General features: G+C 38.9%; 1 protein-coding gene across 4 annotated transcripts; it reads left to right on the forward strand.

Moving 5' to 3' along the window:
- The first annotated feature begins 64 nt into the window (after positions 1–64).
- Positions 65–10,652, forward strand: LIG4 (DNA ligase 4). 4 transcript variants are annotated; one of them, XM_081127998.1, is made up of 4 exons: positions 65–164; positions 2,078–2,314; positions 3,120–3,221; positions 6,156–10,652. In XM_081127998.1, exons 3-4 carry the CDS (start codon positions 3,197–3,199, stop codon positions 8,915–8,917), a joined length of 2,787 nt encoding a protein of 928 aa, XP_080984124.1. In that variant the 5' UTR covers positions 65–164; positions 2,078–2,314; positions 3,120–3,196; the 3' UTR covers positions 8,918–10,652. The 4 variants fall into 4 exon arrangements, with proteins under 4 accessions (XP_080984124.1, XP_080984126.1, XP_080984123.1 ...); XM_081127997.1 differs by lacking the exons at positions 65–164; positions 2,078–2,314 and adding an exon at positions 2,347–2,544; XM_081128000.1 differs by lacking the exons at positions 2,078–2,314; positions 3,120–3,221 and having other exon boundaries at positions 69–164.
- Positions 10,653–19,934: the final 9,282 nt, after the last annotated feature.

A 19,934-nucleotide genomic window follows, 5' to 3' on the forward strand; every position in this document is an offset into this window, starting at 1 on the left:
CGTCGGCATAGCGGTGGGCTCGCCGCCTCCCCGCCCCGGGGCACTAGGAGCCCTCCGCTCGGCTTCCCTGTGGGGTGAGAGCTCGAAGCCCACCAGATCTCTCTGCTGGACTCAGTTTTTACAGAAGAAAGTGCCTGCCTTATAGGGTTGTTTGGAGTGTAGAAGTGAGTTTTTTCTCTTTTTGTTTTCTCTCAACCCAGCCCTCTCCTACCTCTGTCAGAGTGGACCATCAGGGTCAGATTCAGATTTTTGAAGCCTGAACCTTGCAAGAATTAGGGGGCCCTTTTAAAGAAAAAGAATGCAGACTTACATTTGCAAATTACTAAAGTACAAGACCAAGAGAACATTGCTGGGGCCACTCTCATCTCCTTGGAAGTGGCCATGCAGTTGTCCCCCTGAAGGTGGAGCTTTATTAGCTCCACCGTCCACCTCCCTGGGCACTTAATTGCACTGGATTGTTTATTTACAGATGCCTGTCCCCTGTCATTTGGCCATTCCCTATTCTGGGTACACTGTTTTATATATACAGAATTTGTTGAGTTCTGCTACCAGATCAAGAGCTGCAAGTGAAAGCCAGGCTCTTGATAAACACCCCCTGTTGTTGAGCACCTAATAAGTGCCAGACACTGAGGTAGACTGCTTACATAAATAAACTAATAACCACAGCAATGCTATAAGCTGCTTAATGAAAAACCCTTGATTCTCTTTGAACCAAGCATGGGAAAGGCTAAAATAATAAAATGTCAGTAGAAATCAACAGCTGCTGAAACATAAGGATTGGGTTTGTTTTCATCTTTCAATCCTTCATACCTAGGGCACTTACTGTGTCATAGTAGGTGTTCAATAAAAGTTTGCTAATAGCTTTATTTTGAATCCTTGAACGGATACTAGAATAGTCCATAGTTGGTTTCTGGGTATGCAGCTGTTTATGTCTGTATTATGAATTATATATTATGTATTATTATGAGTTATGTAGTATTTCTGTATTGAGAGACAAGAATGTTACCAGAAAGGAGACCTCGTCCTTAGCAGGTCTCCCTAGGGCTGGCCAGTAATGTGTGGGTTCTTGACTTCATGCAGGAAACATTTCAGGAGTCCAGGTGGATTTTAGAGGACGTTTATTAAAGCTGGGGACTTGATATAAGGAAAGGCCTAGGTCTGGGTGGAGAAATGAGCCTGTGCTGAGCTGTTTCGGTTCGCTAAGAAGTCAGAGAAAGGGGCTCTGGGGGCAGGTTCATGGGTTTTGCCCAGAATGAACTGCAGCTGTCCATTGCTGCCCTGGTTGCAAGCCTGGTGGGGTCTCTTAGAGTTTAGGAGATGCTTCCTTGTGGGAGAAAAGAGGGAGAGAGAGGTGAAAGGCAATGTACTACTGGGAGGGAGAGTGCTAGCTGGGACCTTTGACTTAAAGGCTGGGAGTTTAGGGAAGGATCTCAACAGAATATTCATTAGTTTTATGCTGATATGCCAAAATGAGATTTATTTCCTTAATTTCATCTGTCCTTGAGTGTGGTTGGCAAATGGCAGTAATTGGATTTCTGCTGTCTAGGGGAGTAGAGTGACTTAAGCTATTTACCCTCTGGTTGGAGAGAAGTGCAAACCATTAACTCTTTTTTTTTTTAATTAATTAATTTATTTTTTATTTTTTTATTTTTAAATTTTATTATTGTTTAAAATAATACAGATGTCCCTTTTTCTCCCCAATGACCCGTTCCACCCCATTCCTTCCCCCTCCCCAGTCCCTCTCCCCACCATTATCCATGTCCTTGGCAAACCATTAACTCTTTAGTGCCCTTGGTTTGGGGAAGATAGGATTTACTATATGTCTGCATACTGCTTTTTAAGCTGTCTGTCTCAGGTTTTCTGTTCTGATTGTCCTGGCTTGCTAGCCCGTCTCAAGAACTCACATCAAAGTTGTGCCATGATGAAAAACAAATAGGAACGGACAGCCTTAGACAATATTGCAAAAGCCCATTTTTCTACTTTAATAACAACAGACATTTTGGGAGGGAAGATGCCCTCTTCAACCCACTCGTTCATAACCAACCAGTGAGATGAGAACTGGTACCCCTGTTTACAGACAGGTAACAGAACCGAGAGGCTGTCACTACCCAGCAGGCCAAGCGGAGAGAGGGCTTCATTGTCTAAGACAGGAGCCAGTGCACGAAATGTTCTTGGGTCTTGCTCAGCTACGAAATCAACTCTCATGGGTCAACCTCTTGCAAAAAGCACCTGCTGCTTTGGGAGGCTGTTGGGAGCTGTGTTTGTGGTCACACTGCTACCGCGGATTCCAGGTCCCCCGCAGCCCTGCAAGGTGGTAGGTGGTGGTCCCACTACCCTTCCCCAGTCTCCAGCCTGCCACCAGCAGTCCTGTGACGTCATGGCTCGCGCAGCCTGCGGGAGCCACTGCGCCTGCGCACACCATTCCCCCGCCGCGCCGGCCTCCTCAGCTGGAGGTGACGGGGCCCGCGCGGGGAGCGGCTGGCAGGACTGGCTTTGGGGGTTCCTGCTTCAGGTTTGGTGGCGGCGCCTGAGGCTTCGCGTCAGGTAGGAGTTTCGTGGGCCGGCGGGTCAGGGAGGGGCCTCGGAGTCCACGGAGCGAACCAGAGGTGAAGTCCGGTCAGGCGGAGGCTGGGCAGCGGTGACCAGAGCAGGAGGGGGCCGTCTCGCGTCCCCTCGGTCCGGCACAGGCTTGAACGCTCGTTTTTCTTCTATCTGGACCAAAGCTTTTCCGTTCAACCGCCGCCTGGACCCGCAGGTGGGAGGCACGGCCGCTTTGGGGACCGCGCCCCCTGGACGCCGGCTCGGCGGCCCGGCGCCTGGACTGGCCCCGCCCCGGGCGCGGGGCGGGAGGGCTCGGGCTTCCCCCGCGCTCGTCTCCCCGGAACCCTGCCGGTGGCTTTAACCGCGTACACTCGGACTCCGAGGCCACCCCGCCCCCAAGTGGGGACCCTCGCGCTCAGAGAGCCACGGATGTGTCCAGGGCCGGGGATTCCCCGCGGTCCGCGGTCCGCCGGAGGTTTCGTTGGGGGCGGAGGAGCGGGGCGGCCGTGTGTCGGCGGAGTTGGAGGGAGAGGCTGTCGGCTTGGAGGGAATGACCTTGTTTCTCTTCTTACACTTAGTCTTTCATGAGCTTACTGGCTCCCACGGGCTTCTGGCTTTTTCTTACCGCTGATTTCTTTCTGCTGAGATTCTCCCCATGTCATCACACAGTGCTGCGGGAGGTAGGTTCCTTTAAACCCTTTGTCTCGTTGGGAAACACGTCGTCTTGTCCAGGGCTGCACGAAGTAACTTGAATTGTGCGAGTCACTTTCTCTCCAGTAAAATAGCATGGAATCATCTTCCATATTCACAAGCTTTGCTGGTGTGTTCTGTTGTGTCACTTCTGGACCATAGAGGCAGCAGCTGAATGGATGATAAGTCGTTATACTAATTGCTATATATTCATTCTCTTGAAATCTTTGCTTATTGTTATCAAAAAGTGAAGTGCCCCACTTCTTACCTGCTTAGTATTTTGTAATACTTATAATACTTTTATTTTAAGTGTTGCTTGGATCAGCAAACATCATAGTACTGAAATTGACCAGGGACTTACTAAATGGTAGATACTGTGTTAAGCACCTTAAGTAAATTATCTGATGTCATTGTCATCCTGATTTCTGCAGTTATTAACCCCATTTTACACTTCATGAAACTGAATCCTAGAGAAATTAAGTAGTTGGCCGTATCACACAGCCACTAAGTGTTAGAGTCCACAGTTGAATTCAGATTTATTGGACTCCAGAGCCTGAGCCCCAACCACATATCTTGTTTTATTTTTTCACCAATTGAAAACTTAAGCTAAAGTAACCCCAGAATCCAGAAAATAAAATTAGAGAGCATGTAAAAAGCAGTGGAAATCCTAATATTGTATCAAAATACAATTTAAATAAGTAAAAATATTTGTCTATTCATTTTATACTAATGTTTGAAACCTTGTCATCTACATAGCAGTCTTACATGCATGTGTATCTATACTCATAACTAGATTTCAACATTAGTATAAAATAATTTGAGTCTTTGGCTGAAACTTGTTGAGGGAAAATGACTTTGAGACCATATAAAATCTACAGATAGATTGGAAACTGTATATATATACTTGAACACTTAAAGAAGTATTTCTTTACATACTTAATGTTAACATACATTATATAAATTATAAAAATAACATCATATACCAAAATATACTGCCTTGAGGGAGCATGTTTTCAGAGTAGGACAGTTAACATACATAACCAGGTGGTGCATTCAGTTATGCAAATGAGACACAGTGAGAGGAAGCAGTTACTATATTCAAAGATAAAAGTCTTAAGACTGTAGTCTCATGAGTTTATTTCTTGATCTAACTACCTCAGTAAAAGTGGGATTTTCTTTGTCAGGAATTAGACTACAAAACGTAGCTTTTTTTCCCTATAGGCCAATAAATGGCTATTTTGAACCTTTCCCAGTGCAATAATAGCTGTTGAATGTTTTTAACCTGAGTACCACAGCCCTGTGTGTGTGTGTGTGTGTGTGTGTGTGTGTGTCTGTCTGTCTGTCTGTCTGTCTCCTGGCATTCCCTAGTGTGGTTTCCCAGGAACGTAACTCTAGTTATTGAGTAATTCATCCAACAAACAAACCTGTGTCTTGCCAATCATTAGTGGCACAAATTGCAACATGATTTCTGACTTCTAGAGACTGACAGTTTAGTTAATGTGGTACAGTAGTTATCTTGAGCTAGATAATGTAGCCTTGTACTGATAATGTATATGGTGGTTTTTGTTTGCAGGAGTGTGGAATTTTGTGGTCTCTGCACTATAGCAGTTCACCCCATTCCCTGTGACCCTGCTCTGGGCTCTCTGGGCTACATGGAATGTGCCAGGAGGTGTCTGAAACCACTAGATAAAAACAAGAGTCTGTATTCCTGGAGCACACATTTTTACTTGAAGTCTCTTTGAAAAATGAGTGTTATATAGATTAAACTGTATTAAAATAGCCCTGATACCTTATAGATTCTGTTAGAACTTACATGTGTATTTAAAATGTCAAAAAAAAAATCACACTTGGGATGACTGCTTTAAGAAATATTCTAGACCTTAGCACAGCAAGGTACCTGTTATTTCCTCTCTGACTTTAGAAGATACTTCAGTGAAAAGCTCTGTGTCGTGACACTTTGCTGTTTTTATTTTTGTTAAAGCACTTAGCATTTTATAATTAGTTCCCATTATGTCCCTTTTTCTTTATGGGGTGCATGCTCTCTTAAGGCAATTCTATACTGTATTTGCCCACACCACAGTGCCTGGTTCATGTTCAGTCAGTGAATGGTTGGGTGAATTGGGGAGGTAGATGGATAACTGGCAGGGAATATAAACAAAAAAGTGTGCTAATGAATTTAAATTTTTAAAACTGTAAGTAACTATGTTAAAATACAGAGTTAAAAGAGACTGGTCAAGTGAGGATTCCATGGGGAGGGTATTTTGAGGTGAGTTTTGAATTCTGGAGTGATTGGCATAGCTAGCAGTGAAGATGTGGATGCAAACATAGATGTAGGCTTTGTTTATCTGAAAGAAGGAGATACCTATTTTTATTTATTTAATTTATTTATGTATTTATGTTGAAGGGTCCTATCTATGTAGGAGTTCAAACTTCCTACAAAGCTAAATTTCAATTCAGTGAGCTAATGATTTGTTGAAAACATCTGTTTTAAGAATTTTGTTTCTAGTATGGTGACAGAAAGAGAGGAGAAATATAAGAACTTCAGAAATACACTGAATTGAGCCTTATTTGTTATTATTAGCAATCATCTTTTGCATTATGTGCTAAATAAGGAATGAAATAGTTCATTTCAATAGAAGCTGCAATTTAGGGAGAAAATTAAAATGATTGATTTTAGTATTATAAATACAGGGAATGGGAGTATTGATACTTTGGATAATAAATACTAAATATAATTATGATAAAATTGTTGATTATTATTAAATGTAGAGATTGAAAAGAGACATTATTTGTAGCATTTATGGTGCTGATCTGTTTTCAGTTAGCAAGCATTATGAACCAGGTATTCTATGTAAGATCTTTATATTAAATATTTAGTTGAATTTTATCTTTTACTCAAAGTTATTCTCTTTCTGTTTTATTAGCTGAACCAGAGGATTCACCCATTGCTTCTATGGCTACCTCACAAACTTCAGAAACTGTTGCATCTCACGTTCCTTTTGCAGATCTATGTTCAACTTTAGAACGAATACAGATGAGTAAAGGACGTGCAGATAAAACAAGACACTTCAGGGAATTCTTAGATTCTTGGAGAAAATTCCATGATGCCCTTCATAAGAACCAGAAAGATGTCACAGACTCTTTTTATCCAGCAATGAGACTTATTCTTCCTCAGCTAGAAAGAGAGAGAATGGCCTATGGCATCAAAGAAACTATGCTTGCTAAGCTTTATATTGAATTGCTCAGTTTACCTAGAGAAGGAAAAGATGCTCTTAAACTTTTAAATTACAGAACACCTACTGGAACTCGTGGAGATGCTGGAGACTTTGCAATGATTGCATACTTTGTTTTGAAACCAAGATGTTTACAGAAAGGACGTTTAACCATACAGCAAGTAAATGACATTTTAGATTCAATTGCCAGCAATAATTCTGCTAAAAGAAAGGACCTAATAAAGAAGAATCTTCTTCAGCTTATAAGTCAGAGTTCAGCACTTGAACAAAAGTGGCTTATACGGATGATTGTGAAGGATTTAAAGCTAGGTATTAGTCAGCAAACTATATTTTCTGTTTTTCATGATGATGCTGCTGAGTTGCATAATGTCACCACAGATCTGGAAAAAGTCTGTAGGCAACTACATGATCCTTCAGTAGGACTCAGTGATATTTCTATCACTTTATTCTCTCCCTTTAAACCAATGCTAGCTGCAATAGCAGATATTGAGCGAATTGAGAAGGACATGAAAAACCATAGTTTCTACATTGAAACCAAGCTAGACGGTGAGCGTATGCAAATGCACAAAGATGGGGATGTATATGCATACTTCTCCCGAAATGGATTTAAATATACAGAACAGTTTGGTGCTTCTCCACAGGAAGGTTCTCTTACACCATTCATTCATAATGCATTCAAAACAGATATACAAATTTGTATCCTTGATGGTGAGATGATGGCCTACAATCCTAGTACACAAACTTTTATGCAGAAGGGGAATAAATTTGATATTAAAAGAATGGTAGAAGATTCTGATCTGCAAACTTGTTACTGTGTTTTTGATGTATTGATGGTCAATAATAAAAAGCTAGGACATGAAACCCTGAGAAAGAGGCATGAAATTCTTACTAGTATTTTTACACCAATACCAGGTAGAATAGAAATAGTGCAAAAAACACAAGCTCATACTAATAAAGAAGTAATTGATGCTCTGAATGAAGCAATAGATAAAAGAGAAGAGGGAATCATGATAAAACAACCGCTATCCATTTATAAGCCAGACAAAAGAGGTGAAGGATGGTTTAAAATTAAACCAGAGTATGTAAATGGACTGATGGATGAACTGGACATCATAATTGTCGGGGGCTATTGGGGTAAAGGTTCACGGGGTGGAATGATGTCTCATTTTTTGTGTGCTGTTGCAGAGAAGCCCCCTTCTGGTGAAAAACCATCCATATTTCATACTCTCTCTCGTGTTGGCTCAGGTTACACCATGAAAGAACTGTATGATCTGGGTTTGAAACTGGCTAAACATTGGAAGCCTTTTCATAAAAAAGCTCCACCAAGTAGCATTTTATGTGGAACAGAGAAGCCAGAAGTGTACATTGAGCCTTGTAATTCTGTCATTGTTCAGATTAAAGCAACGGAGATTGTTCCCAGTGACATGTATAAAACTGGCTGCACTTTGCGTTTTCCACGAATTGAAAAGATAAGAGAAGACAAAGAGTGGCATGAATGCATGACTCTGGATGACTTAGAACAACTTCGAGGGAAAGCGTCTGGAAAGCTTGCATCTAAACACCTTTGTGTTGGTGATGATGAACCACAAGTAAAAAAGCGGAAAGCTGCCCCAAAGAGTAAGAAAGTTATTGGAATTATCGAGCACTTAAAAGCACCTAACCTTTCTAAAGTAAACAAAGTTTCCAATATATTTGAAGATGTGGAGTTTTGTGTTATGAGTGGACTAAACAGCCATCCAAAGCATGATCTGGAGAATAGAATTGCAGAATTTGGTGGTTATATAGTACAAAATCCAGGCCCAGACACATACTGTGTTATTGCAGGGTCTGAGAACATACGAGTGAAGAACATAATATCTTCAAATAAACATGATGTTGTCAAACCTGAGTGGCTATTAGAATGTTTTAAGACCAAAAGCTGTGTGCCATGGCAGCCTCGCTTTATGATTCATATGTGCCCATCAACAAAACAACATTTTGCTCGTGAATATGATCGTTATGGTGATAGTTATTTTGTTGATACAGATTTGAATCAACTGAAGGAGGTGTTCTCGGGAATTAAAAATTCTAGTGAACAGACTCCTAAAGAAATGGCTTCTGTGATTGCTGATTTAGAATATCGATATTCCTGGGACTGCTTTCCCATCAGTATGTTTCGACGCCACACCATTTACTTGGACTTGTATACTGTTATTAATAACTTGAATACTAAAATCGAGGGCACAAGATTAGCTATTACAGCCTTAGAGCTTCGATTTCATGGAGCAAAAGTAGTTTCTTGTTTAGCTGAGGGAGTGTCTCATGTAATCATTGGGGAGGATCATAGTCGTGTTGCAGATTTTAAAGCTTTTCGAAGAACTCTTAAGAGAAAGTTTAAAATTCTTCAAGAAGGTTGGGTAACTGATTCAATAGACAAATGTGAGTTACAGGAGGAAAATCAATATTTGGTTTAAAGCTTGTTTTTCTAGTGAGGAAAGCATCTATTTTGGCTGACTTCTAATAGGTGGTAATGATAAAGTATTAAAACAATTTTAATCTATTAAAATCTATGCTTGAACAATATTAGATATAAGAAAGCAATAATTTTCACTTTTGAGAGAGAAAAGACACTGAATGGCCCAAAGCCAAGAAAGAAAAAGTTCTTTTAGCAATGTAGTATTTGATGATTTTTATAACCAAGATGAAATAAGCAGTTTAAAGGTATTTATTTAATATCCCTAATGAAATCTAGAAGTTTGACTCAGATATTAATGAAATACATGTAGAAGCTTTTAGAGTCAGAGTATTGACCTAAACAGGATTTTCTGAAGCCATAACAGTTTCTATCTAATAAAAACATTGTAAGAAAAAAGCAGAATTGTTACAGTTTTAAACTGAAGGCTGAATTCTTTTAAATGTGAAATGTTGCAAACAAATTTAAATTTAAATTTTAAGGTAAAGCTCATGAATAAGACCTTGTCAGTGATGTCATTAGCTAAATAAGAGGAAGTGGAATGACACTTAATAGTCTAAAAACTTAGAATTAGATCAGTTTGATTAAAACAAATCTCTTGAGATTTTAAAAGTCCTTGGCCCACATTTAACTTTTTTTCTAAAATAGAGCATGTTTTAAAGAAAGTATTTTATGTGAATTTGTACTCCAGTATAAATGATATTCATAGAGTAATTTTCCTAGATACAGTTAATCTCAAAATGGCATGTGTATTGTAACTTTTATTACAGAGAAATATATTGCTTTGACTTTTAATAAAGTCACTTATCCTTAGGTTATTTAAAGTCAGTGTGTAGAGTATATATTGTGTTTGAATTTATATGCCAAATTGTAGGATATAGCTTATGCGTTTTGAAAAATATGACACCATTGAAATACTTGGAATTTGGTAGCTGAGAAACTGTGTGTAGGTCATTTGCAAGTAATTAGAAATGTTACCTAAACAGTGCAACAAATGCCTTTCAAGATTTTTCTCATCTCTAAAGGCTGGCGAGTTCAGTTTCTTAGTGCTGGGCATATTTATTTTTATTCACTCCATAGGTATTCTCATCCTGTCCCACGGCTTTAAATATGCCGATAATGCCCACAATTTTTAGCCTTGATTTCTTTGCTGAACTCCAGTTCATATATATCTAACAGTGTAATATTGTTATGTATCTTAATTTAAATAAACTATATAGTATTGAAATTATTTCTTATGGTATATTTATTTTAAAATAATAGTTATTTTAGTCAGATGTTATGGTATCAATATAATTTTTGATTAATTCAAATCAGGTTCCTATTTAAGGTCGTTTGTACTTTATATTCCTTAATGAGCCTTATTTAAAAATTAACCTTGTATATTTTTGTAGAGAAAAATTACAAAAACAGATAAATGAAGTGGGGAAAAATTACATAATTTTACCACCAAATATAATAACATTTACTATTTTAGGTTATTGATGGAATGATTAGTGCAAAACATTTACATTATAATGTAACAAATAAGTATAAAACAAACTAGAAAGCTCTATTTGATCTGCTTTTCTCAATAAATTTTGAGAATATACCTACACCATTCTTAATTGCAGCACAATATTCCATTGAATGTACTATAATGTATCAAGCTAGCCCACTGTTTGACTTTCAGGTTATTTCGCCATGCCACCCCCTTCCTCTTTCCTACTGAGCATTTATAATAAATATTTTCCATAGTCTGTATACACTAGTCCTGTTCATTTCTTACGCATTCCTAGAGATGGAATTACTGATTCAAAGTTATGTATTTTTTAGTGACTTCCTATGCATTGGAAATCCTGGCATAAATGCCTTTCAAGATTTTTCTCATCTCTAAAGGTTGGCAAGTTCAGTTTCTTAGTGCTGGGCCTATTTATTTTTATTCACTCCATAGGTATTCTCATCCTGTCCCATGGTTTTAAATATGCCGATAGTGCCCACAATTTTTAGTCTTGATTTCTTTGCTGAACTCCAGTTCATATATATCTAACTAACAGCTCCACATGAAGTCTGGTGGGCCTCTCAAATGTAATGTGTCTAACCATATGTATTCTTTAAAAAGTTTATTAAAATATTAATATTATTATAGAACAGCTTTAAATGCAGAAGGAGAATAGTATAATAAACCTGCATGTGCACATCACCCCGTCTCAACAATTAGCAGTGTTCAACCTTTTTTAATATTTACAGACCTCTGGATTATTTTGAAATAATCATAGTCACATAATTTCATCTACAAATATTCCCTATAGACCTCTTGATTTCTCAAACAAACTTTGGATCTTTTCCAGTGTTCCTTTACTCACTAAACTGTATTCTATTCACCCTCCTGCTCAAGCCAAAAACCAGGGTCCATGGCTCCATCTGTTCTCATACCTCTAGCACTTAGCAAATCTTGGATAGAGCTCCCAAATACATTTAGGATGTAACCTCTCACCACTCTTCCCGATAACCATAGTTCCCCCCCTTATTACTCACTGGGCTATTCTCACACCCTCATAGTGGGCCTTCCTCCTTGTGCTCTGACTCCATTGCTGTCTGTTCTCTGGAAAAAAAAAATTAAAGATGCAAATCAGATCATGTTAATCCCCTGGTAAAGCCACTGAATCCTCATCGTTTGTAACCCCAAAGCCTTTGACGTGATCTGTTAGACACGGCCCACATCATGTGTTGCCTTTCTGACTTCCTTTCCTACCTTTACCCCCCACCCCTTGCTCGCCACACTGGTCACACTGGTTTCATTGCTTTTCCTTTGAACATTGTTCAGATCTCTCGTATTTTCCTTCACCCACATCCCCACTTTATTATAAAATTATTTCCTACCACTAGAGTATGAATTCTGTAAATGAAGACATTTGGTTTGTGTTACTGGCTGTTGTACTATTTTTGGAAGAAATCCTTTGGAGCAGACTAGAAAACCTACTTTGTTCTTATTCTCCAAGGCCGTGGTTTCTTGCCACAAAGCAAGATGAACTATCTACTGTTCAAGAACTCCTCCACCCTGTTCTGCACCCCTGATCACTTAGAACTGTCCTGAAAGAGTTCATTCATGTCATCTGACTCATGGAACCTTCTTGGAAAGTGCGGTGGCTAAACTAGGTGCATCATACTCATGGGCTTGCCTGGGATAGTAGTTAGTGAGGCTGCTTGGACCCTTGAAATCCTCACTTTTGGGGAAATAGGTTGAGTTTAGCTTGAAAACACCTAATATGGAATTCTTTCAGTACTAGAGCTATTCTATAAACAACTGCCACCATTTGTTTTCAACCAATGTATATTATCAAAGAGCATAAGTTCCTACGTTCTTTGATAATTGTTTGGGTAAAAAGATGAATAAGGCAGGCTCTGGCCTCGAACTCACAGTGTACTGAAAGATAAAGATACCTGGAGTACAAATGTCAGGTGCTGTCCTAGCTAGAGGAATAATGGATTGGCCCCAAACCCATGTGGTATAGAAAAAAGTATGAGCTTTAGAATAAAGGCATTCTGGGCCTCACTCCCAGTGCTAACCAAGAATCAGTATTTTTTCAAGCAAATCCCAACCTCTGAACTTTAGTTTCTAAACTTTCAAATGGAAACAATAACTATGTCACCGAGAATGTTTAAGAACAGAAAGTACCCAGCATATAGAAAGGGGTCTCCAGCTTTTATCTGCTGTTCTTACCTAGGCCCCTCCCGTAGGGTTAATAAGTGAGTGGATTCTGGAAAGATAAGTGAAATTTCATTAGTCATAGTGGTATGGAGGGCTTTTCCTGGCAGAGGGAAGATAGATGTTAAGTAAAGACATGAGTACAAAAGTGTGGGAGGATACTTGTAAAATACTCAGATTTAGGTATGAGGGAGAGATATAGGTAAATAGAGTAGGGTAGATTTTAAAAGATCTTAAGTGCCACATTGCAAACTATGAGTCGTATATATCTGGAGCTCAAGAAAAGTGCACTGAAGAATTTTAAGCAAGAGATTTTATGCTCCTCTCTTAAGGATAATTTCCTGATTCCCCCTGTCTTTTGTTCAAACTGATGTAACAAAAATACCACTGACTGGCTGGCTTAAACAATAAAAATTCATTTCTCATAGTTCTAGAAGCTAGAGGTCCAAGATCAGAGAACCAGTAAGGTAGGTTTCTGGTGTGTGTTCCTGGTTTACAGGTGGCCACCTTGCTGTATCTTCATATGGTGTAGAGAGAGCTCTTGTCTCTTCATATTATAAGGGCACTACTCCTATCACAGGGGCTCCATGACCTCATTACCTCATCTGGACGTAATTACCTCCCAAAGACCTCACCTCTATCATCGCAGTGAGGATTAGGACTTCAACATATGGGTTCCAGGGGGATGCACTCAGTCCATAGCACCCTCTTGCCTTTTAAAAATTTAATGGTTCACAAATATGAGTGTCTTGGAAACTGTAGGCACTATTCCAGTACTTGGGCAAACAGCAATAAAAAAAACTTGCAAAAATTCCTGCCTTCATTCAGTTTACACTTTAGTGGGAAGGAGGGAAAGGAGAATACTTAATAATTCCTTCTCTCTCTGGTTTCCTCTTAGATGCTATCTCCCTCGACATTTAAACAAACCTATGTTTCCTTGTTAATTTTTTTTCACATTTAAGCAAAGGGATTGTATGGGCCTCTGAGGGACCCGAGAAAACCAGAAACTACATAAATAGTCAGCAGGTACTTAGTGGAAAACACAGTTGGTCAGAGAAAACAGCCCCTGGAACTGGGAGGGATTTTGTCCAATCCAGTAACAGGTGGAGGAAAGGAGCCGTAGCTAAATCTGAAGGGTCTGGCGTAGTCTAGACCCTATGAATTCTCAATTCACAAAACTGAGCCACCATAGGTCCTTTCCAGGCCTGAAGATAAACTACTGGGTGTGAAATAAAAAGAGAGCAACACAGGACAGAGAGAGAGAAAAACAGAAGGTCCAGATAAAGATGAGGAGGGCAATGGTCAAAATTTTAGGAAAGCAAACCACCATATTTTGGAAAAGTAACCAATAAGAGAGAGTTCTGTGAGATTAGAAAAGTTACTATTAACCACACACACCCCCTAAATGTTCAGGAAAGTTAATCTCACCTTAAAAACAAGCAACCAGAAAGTGCTGAGGCTCAATGTACAAAGACGTGATGTAAATAAAAGAGAGTAACTGGAAGAAAAACGTTTTCACAGAGAGTAAAAGCAGGCAGGAAAGAAATGGTCATAAAACAGATAAAAACTGTAACCTATTTCAAAACGTCCAGAATACATTAAGAAAAATGATACAAGATAAGAGAGAACAACATATATCAGAATGAGAAAAATTCAGAAATAAGGTGACAGGACTCAGGAATTAGGTATGAAAGAAAAAAACAAACCCCTTTGTGACTGTAAACCTCAACTCACAGAAGCCATTGATCTATTTAACTACATAAAAGATGAAACTTTTCTCAGCAAAAGGCACCATAATCACTGGAAAGGGATGTTGCCACCCTCACTTCCTTTATATCTTTGTCTTGGGTTTTTCTTCTTTTACCCTTGTTCCTTTTAAATTTTTTTGAAGATCCTTCTGGCTTCTGTTCTCAGCCTGTGTGCTTTTTCATGCTATCCTCTCCATCCTGACTGACTCACCTGCTCTTACAGCCTCATGTACAGAAATATCACAGATTCTTAATATGAACCCCATAGACTCTGGAGATCCAGGGCCACCCTGCCCTGAAGATTCTACTTGCTTATAGCATGTTGTTTGAGAGCAAGATCTCTGGAGCGGAGCTTTAGGTGGGCAAGGCCTCCCATTCTTTCATTTGAAAATGGAGGTACTTTCCCCAGATGGTTGTTAGGAGGACTGGATGAGTTAAAATACATTAAACATTTAGAATAAAGCCTGGCACACGTTAGGCCCTATAAAAATGTTAGCTGTTTTTGTTTAATGAGGAATGTATCTTTACTTTTATCTCCACCATTATGACTCTCGTTGCCACTACCCTAATTCAGATAATTACCTGGAATACTACTGTAGCTTTCTACCTATTCCTGAGTCTAACCTCCCACACTGGTAATGTTAATGAGGTTCAAGAAAGCTGTGAAGAACCAATTAAATCCCTCCGTATCCAATGAGTGTAACAGGGAGAGAGGAGATGAAGGGCTGAAAAGAGAAAGAATGCATGCAAGAGGTGATTGGTTGAGAAAATAAGAGAAACAAAGAGAAGAAAAACAATAGAAATTGAAAGATTGAAGAGAACAGAAAAGGAAGCGGCATGGTAGAGTAGAGATTGTGTTGATTTTGGCAATAAAACCTGCATTCTAACCCCAGATCTGACCCTTTAACCTCCTGCACACTGGTTACTCAAGAGAGCATAACCTCTGATGCCTCCGAGAGCCTAGAGCTCATCTGTTAGTGCGCCTTTATTGTTATGATGAGAAGCTGAGCTAGTAGGAGGACTTGTTTGGCAGATGGACTTGGTGGGCAGCTGCTGGGAAGATCCAGAGGAGAAACATGACATTTGATCTAGCAGTGGCTTTTCCAAGGAATGACTTCCCATCTCCATCAATCTTTTGATTTGGACATGAGATTTCTCCATCTTGTGTAAATAAAATTATCTTTCATAGATTTCACCTTTTTTTTTTTAAATCCTAGCCAGAGGATATTTTTTCCACTGCTTTTCAGAGAGAGTGGAAGGGAGAGAGAAACATCAACGTGAGAAAGACATTGATTGGTTGCTTCCCACACTCGCCCCAACCAGGGTCAGGGATCAAGCTGGCAACTGAGGTACGTGCCCTTGGCTGGAATCGAAACCTGGACCCTTCAGCCCAAAAGCCGACACTCTAACTACTAAGCCAAACCTGTTAGGGCAAGACTTGACCTTTTTATTTATCTCCAACATCAGTATAAGTATGAACAAACTATCTGCTAAACAAATGCACTTCAAGAGAAGTCATCTTGCCATTCTTCCAACAATACATGCATATTTCTTTCCTATCAGATTACCTTTTCTAAGCCCCTCTTACAGAGAAATTTCTGTATAGAAATTCAGAAGCAGCCACTGCAATTCTAACTTCTGTCAAAGTCAGCACAGCATAGTGATTAAAAGCCAAACTTAACATAATCCTGACACAAGATTGTTGCTCAAATAATAGTGGTGTTGTTTTTATAAGTGTTAGTACTTTTTGTTATGAGATAAGACAAATAAATGAATCAAAACTTATGAATTATTGAGAATCTCAGTCAGTTGAAATTTTGTTATTCAGTTTAATGATTGTAATATTGTCAAAGCTCCCGATAGTCATAATGAATAGCACTACTGTTTGTTAGAATTTTCTACACGCTGAAGGAATCTAGCAGCTACTGCTGGCTGGATTTTAGGTGTACTTTCAGGAAACAAACAAAAAAGTAAATTGAATTCAGTAAGTAATATAGGCCTTCAAATTCTTACAAAATATGTGTCATAACATTTAAGAGTAAAAATACCATTCAGCACTACACATTCCCTAAATTTCACGCTTTATATAATTTAAGTAAAGTACATCCCTTATGATGATAATAATGGTTTTTACAATTATTGGAGCAAGAGGTTTTATATGGGGGGGGAAGGGTGTGAGGGGATGGATTATCATCCCAAAAGTATGAGTAATTGTGCTAATTTTCCCCTTCACTTCATTCTCTAAACTACTTCCTTCCTGCCAAAAATTAGGTATTGTTCATAGCTAGAAGAGGGTGCCCTGAGTCATGTCATTTAGTCTTAAGTGACAACTGGAAATCTGTAGTGTGTTTGGATTTAGGGTAGATCATCATTTTCAACTGATAGTTTAGGGACATCAAGGGTTTACAAAGATATTTAAGTTAGTAACTATTTTGCTATCTTTGGCTTTTCAGATAAATTACTAAGGTAATTAATGTTATAATAAACAAAATAAACTAATGAACAAAGTGGATCCAGTAACATAGAAGCTTGGAACAAACAGGGATCTCAGAAGGAAGGCGGGGGGGGGGGGCATGTAGGTGGGGAGAGATTAATCAGGGAACTTGTATGTTTATGGGCATGGCCCATGGACGTGGACATTGGTGTGGGGAGGGCCTGGGGGTGGGATGGATGTGGGGTGGAGGGTATCAGTGGGGTTAAAAGGGGGACATCTGTAATGGCCTCAACAATAAAGATAAAGAAACATTAAAAATAAATAAATAAAATAAAATACAATAAAGGCATCTGAAAGCCTTTTAAAAGAAGTAAAGTGAAAATTAAGCAAGCACTTGAGCTGAAGACCCCTTGCTGATGAGGAGGTTAGGGCCTACATTCAGTTTTAAATTCTTTTTATTCTCAGTCATATATAATTTTGTTTTACTCATAGTATATCTTTAGTTAAGAGAGAAAAAATCAGGTACATTAAGGAAAAGAAAATAAATTAATGTAGAGGATATAAGTAACATTACACATACATATCAATATGATTATCACGAGATAAATAAGTTGTATTCATCTGATCAAAATTCCTGTATATCATTTTGAGTTCCAAAGTTCTAGCCATTCCCAAACAATGTTGAACAAAAGATAAACTATACTGACAATTATATCCAATATTCCTTTATTTATTGGTAATATAGCACTATTCATAACCACAATGTGTTTATTTGTAAAGTAGTGCTTATAAATAATAACTTCAGATGTTTTTTTTTTGCTAACCACTTAGAAAAAAGCTCAACCAAAAAAAAATACACATGATTTTTTTTTGAAGTATAATTTTCAAAACTTAAGAGTCATGAAATGGAAGTATTTTTGTATATTCCTGATGCTGAAATAGTTATTTTTTAGTATGTATATTAATATACAAGAAGTTCCCAAATGGGATATGGTATGCTATTTTTTAATTTCTGCCAACAAATCATGGTTTACTGTCATAATTTATTTAGAGAAAATTAAAATGAGTTTACTTATTAAAAAAATATTGAACTTAGGAATATTGTTCCACTTACTATTGCTGCATAGCAAATCAATCTAAACCTTAGTGGTATAAAATAACCATTTTAATTCTGCTCAGGTGTTCAGACTGAACACAACAAGGGTGTCTTGTCTTTTTTTTAAGAGAGATTAGGAGGGAGGAAGGGAGGGAGGGAGGGAGGAAAACACTGATATGAGAGAGACACACATTGATCGGTTGCCTCCTGCTGCAACCCAGGTGCCAGGAATTGAACCCGAGACCCTTCAGTGCATTGGCTGATGCTCTAACCACTGAGAAACACCTGCTGGGGCAAGAGCATCTTGTGTTGATTCCCCTGTGTCTGGAGACTCAGCCAAAAGTCTCTCTCTCTCCCCTTGATGGCTTTGAAGAAGGAAGAGGCCATAAATCCACAGCCTGAAGGAACTGAATACCTGCAACAACTTGAGATTGGGGAAGTGGTGGTTCCCCATTTTATCCTTCCAATGAGAAAGTATCAATAGAAAACTAATACAGATTTTTGGTTCCGCAAGTGGAGTGCTGTTAAACAAATACCTAAAAAGCAGCTTTGGGATGGGTAGTGTGCAGAGTCTGGGAGAAATTTGAAGAGCACAATAGAGAAAGCTGAAATCACCAAGCAGACTGTTAGTAGAAATCTGATTTCAAGGATGCTGTCAATGAGAACTCAAAAGGAAGTGAGGAGCATATTATTGGAAATTGAAGGAAGGGGTATCTTTGTTATGTAACAGCAGAAACTTAATGAAATTGTCTCTTGCAATTATGTAAAAAGACGACTTTGTAAGTGATGAACTTGGTTGTATAGCTAAGGATACCTCTAAGCAAACTATTAATGATGCCACCTGGTTTCTTGTTGCTTGTAGTAAAATGCAAAAGGATTTAAACAAAATCTGTTTTTGCCTGTTAAAAAGAAACCACAACTTGATGATTTTGAAAATTCTCAGCCTCTCCAGATAGTAAAGCTGCTGAAATTAAGAAATTGCTTAAAAAATGTGGCGTGTAGAAATAGCTGAAGATGTGATTGTGCAAACTTTTGCTCTAAGCTCAGAAATACATATACACCAGATTACTGAACTTCACAAAGGGTTTTTTCAAGAGATCCTCTCAATCAATCTATAGGGCCTGTAGAAAGGTTAGGTATGTTGTTTGTCTCTGTGCCATCTCAGCAGGAGTCCAAAGTAGAGAAGGTCTTATCTTGCACAGATCTGTTGTGTGATTTTTGTCTAGTGGAAAGAACACTAGTAAATCCTCAGGAGACCCATAAAATTCTTGAGAAAATTATTTCAGCAGAAACACTGCCAGCTTGGGCTGAGAGTATACAATGAAAAGAGACTAAGGGAAAACCACCAAAATTCTATTGGCAGGAAGCAGTCTCAGAAGACTACTGAGCTGCAAACATATGCCTTCTTTTATGAAAAAAGGATGACTCAGAGGGCAGAACCATTAGTTCAGAGACTGGAGCCAAGAGCCACAGAAAATTATTTCCAAGCTAAAAACTAATCCAGGAACTCTCAACATGTGCTTGGCTGGATTTCAGAACTGCTATGGACCAAAACCCCTTTCTACCTTTCATCTTTCCTCCCTTTTGAAGGGGAAAGTCTATGGCTCTTATTTCATATCTCTTCTACTATTGCATGTTGGGTGTAGATTTGTGTTTTCAGTTTTGCAGGTCCATAGATGGAGAGCTGGACTTAACAGTTTATACCAGGAACCTCATCTACACTGGAACCTGATTTAGATGATGAGTTTTGTACTTTGCTGATATAATGGGATGAGACTCTTGGGAACCTTGAGAGGGGGCAAATGTATTTTGCACATAGGAGGGAGGGGTATCATTGAGGACTGGAAGATGAACTGTGGTGGACAGATTGTAAAGTAGTCCCCAAGATCTCTGCCTCCTGGTGTTCATGCCCTTGTAGAATCCCCTCCATTTCAACCTGGGCAGGAGCTGTGATTTGCTTATTAATAGAATAAGACAGTGGTGATAGATGGTGCTCCCCTGATTACATTACATTGTATAAGTCTCCATCTTATTAGCTGACTTGCCCCAATG

Source organism: Miniopterus schreibersii (assembly GCF_964146895.1).
Source record: "Miniopterus schreibersii genome assembly, chromosome: 2".
NCBI classification, from domain to species: domain Eukaryota; kingdom Metazoa; phylum Chordata; class Mammalia; order Chiroptera; family Miniopteridae; genus Miniopterus; species Miniopterus schreibersii.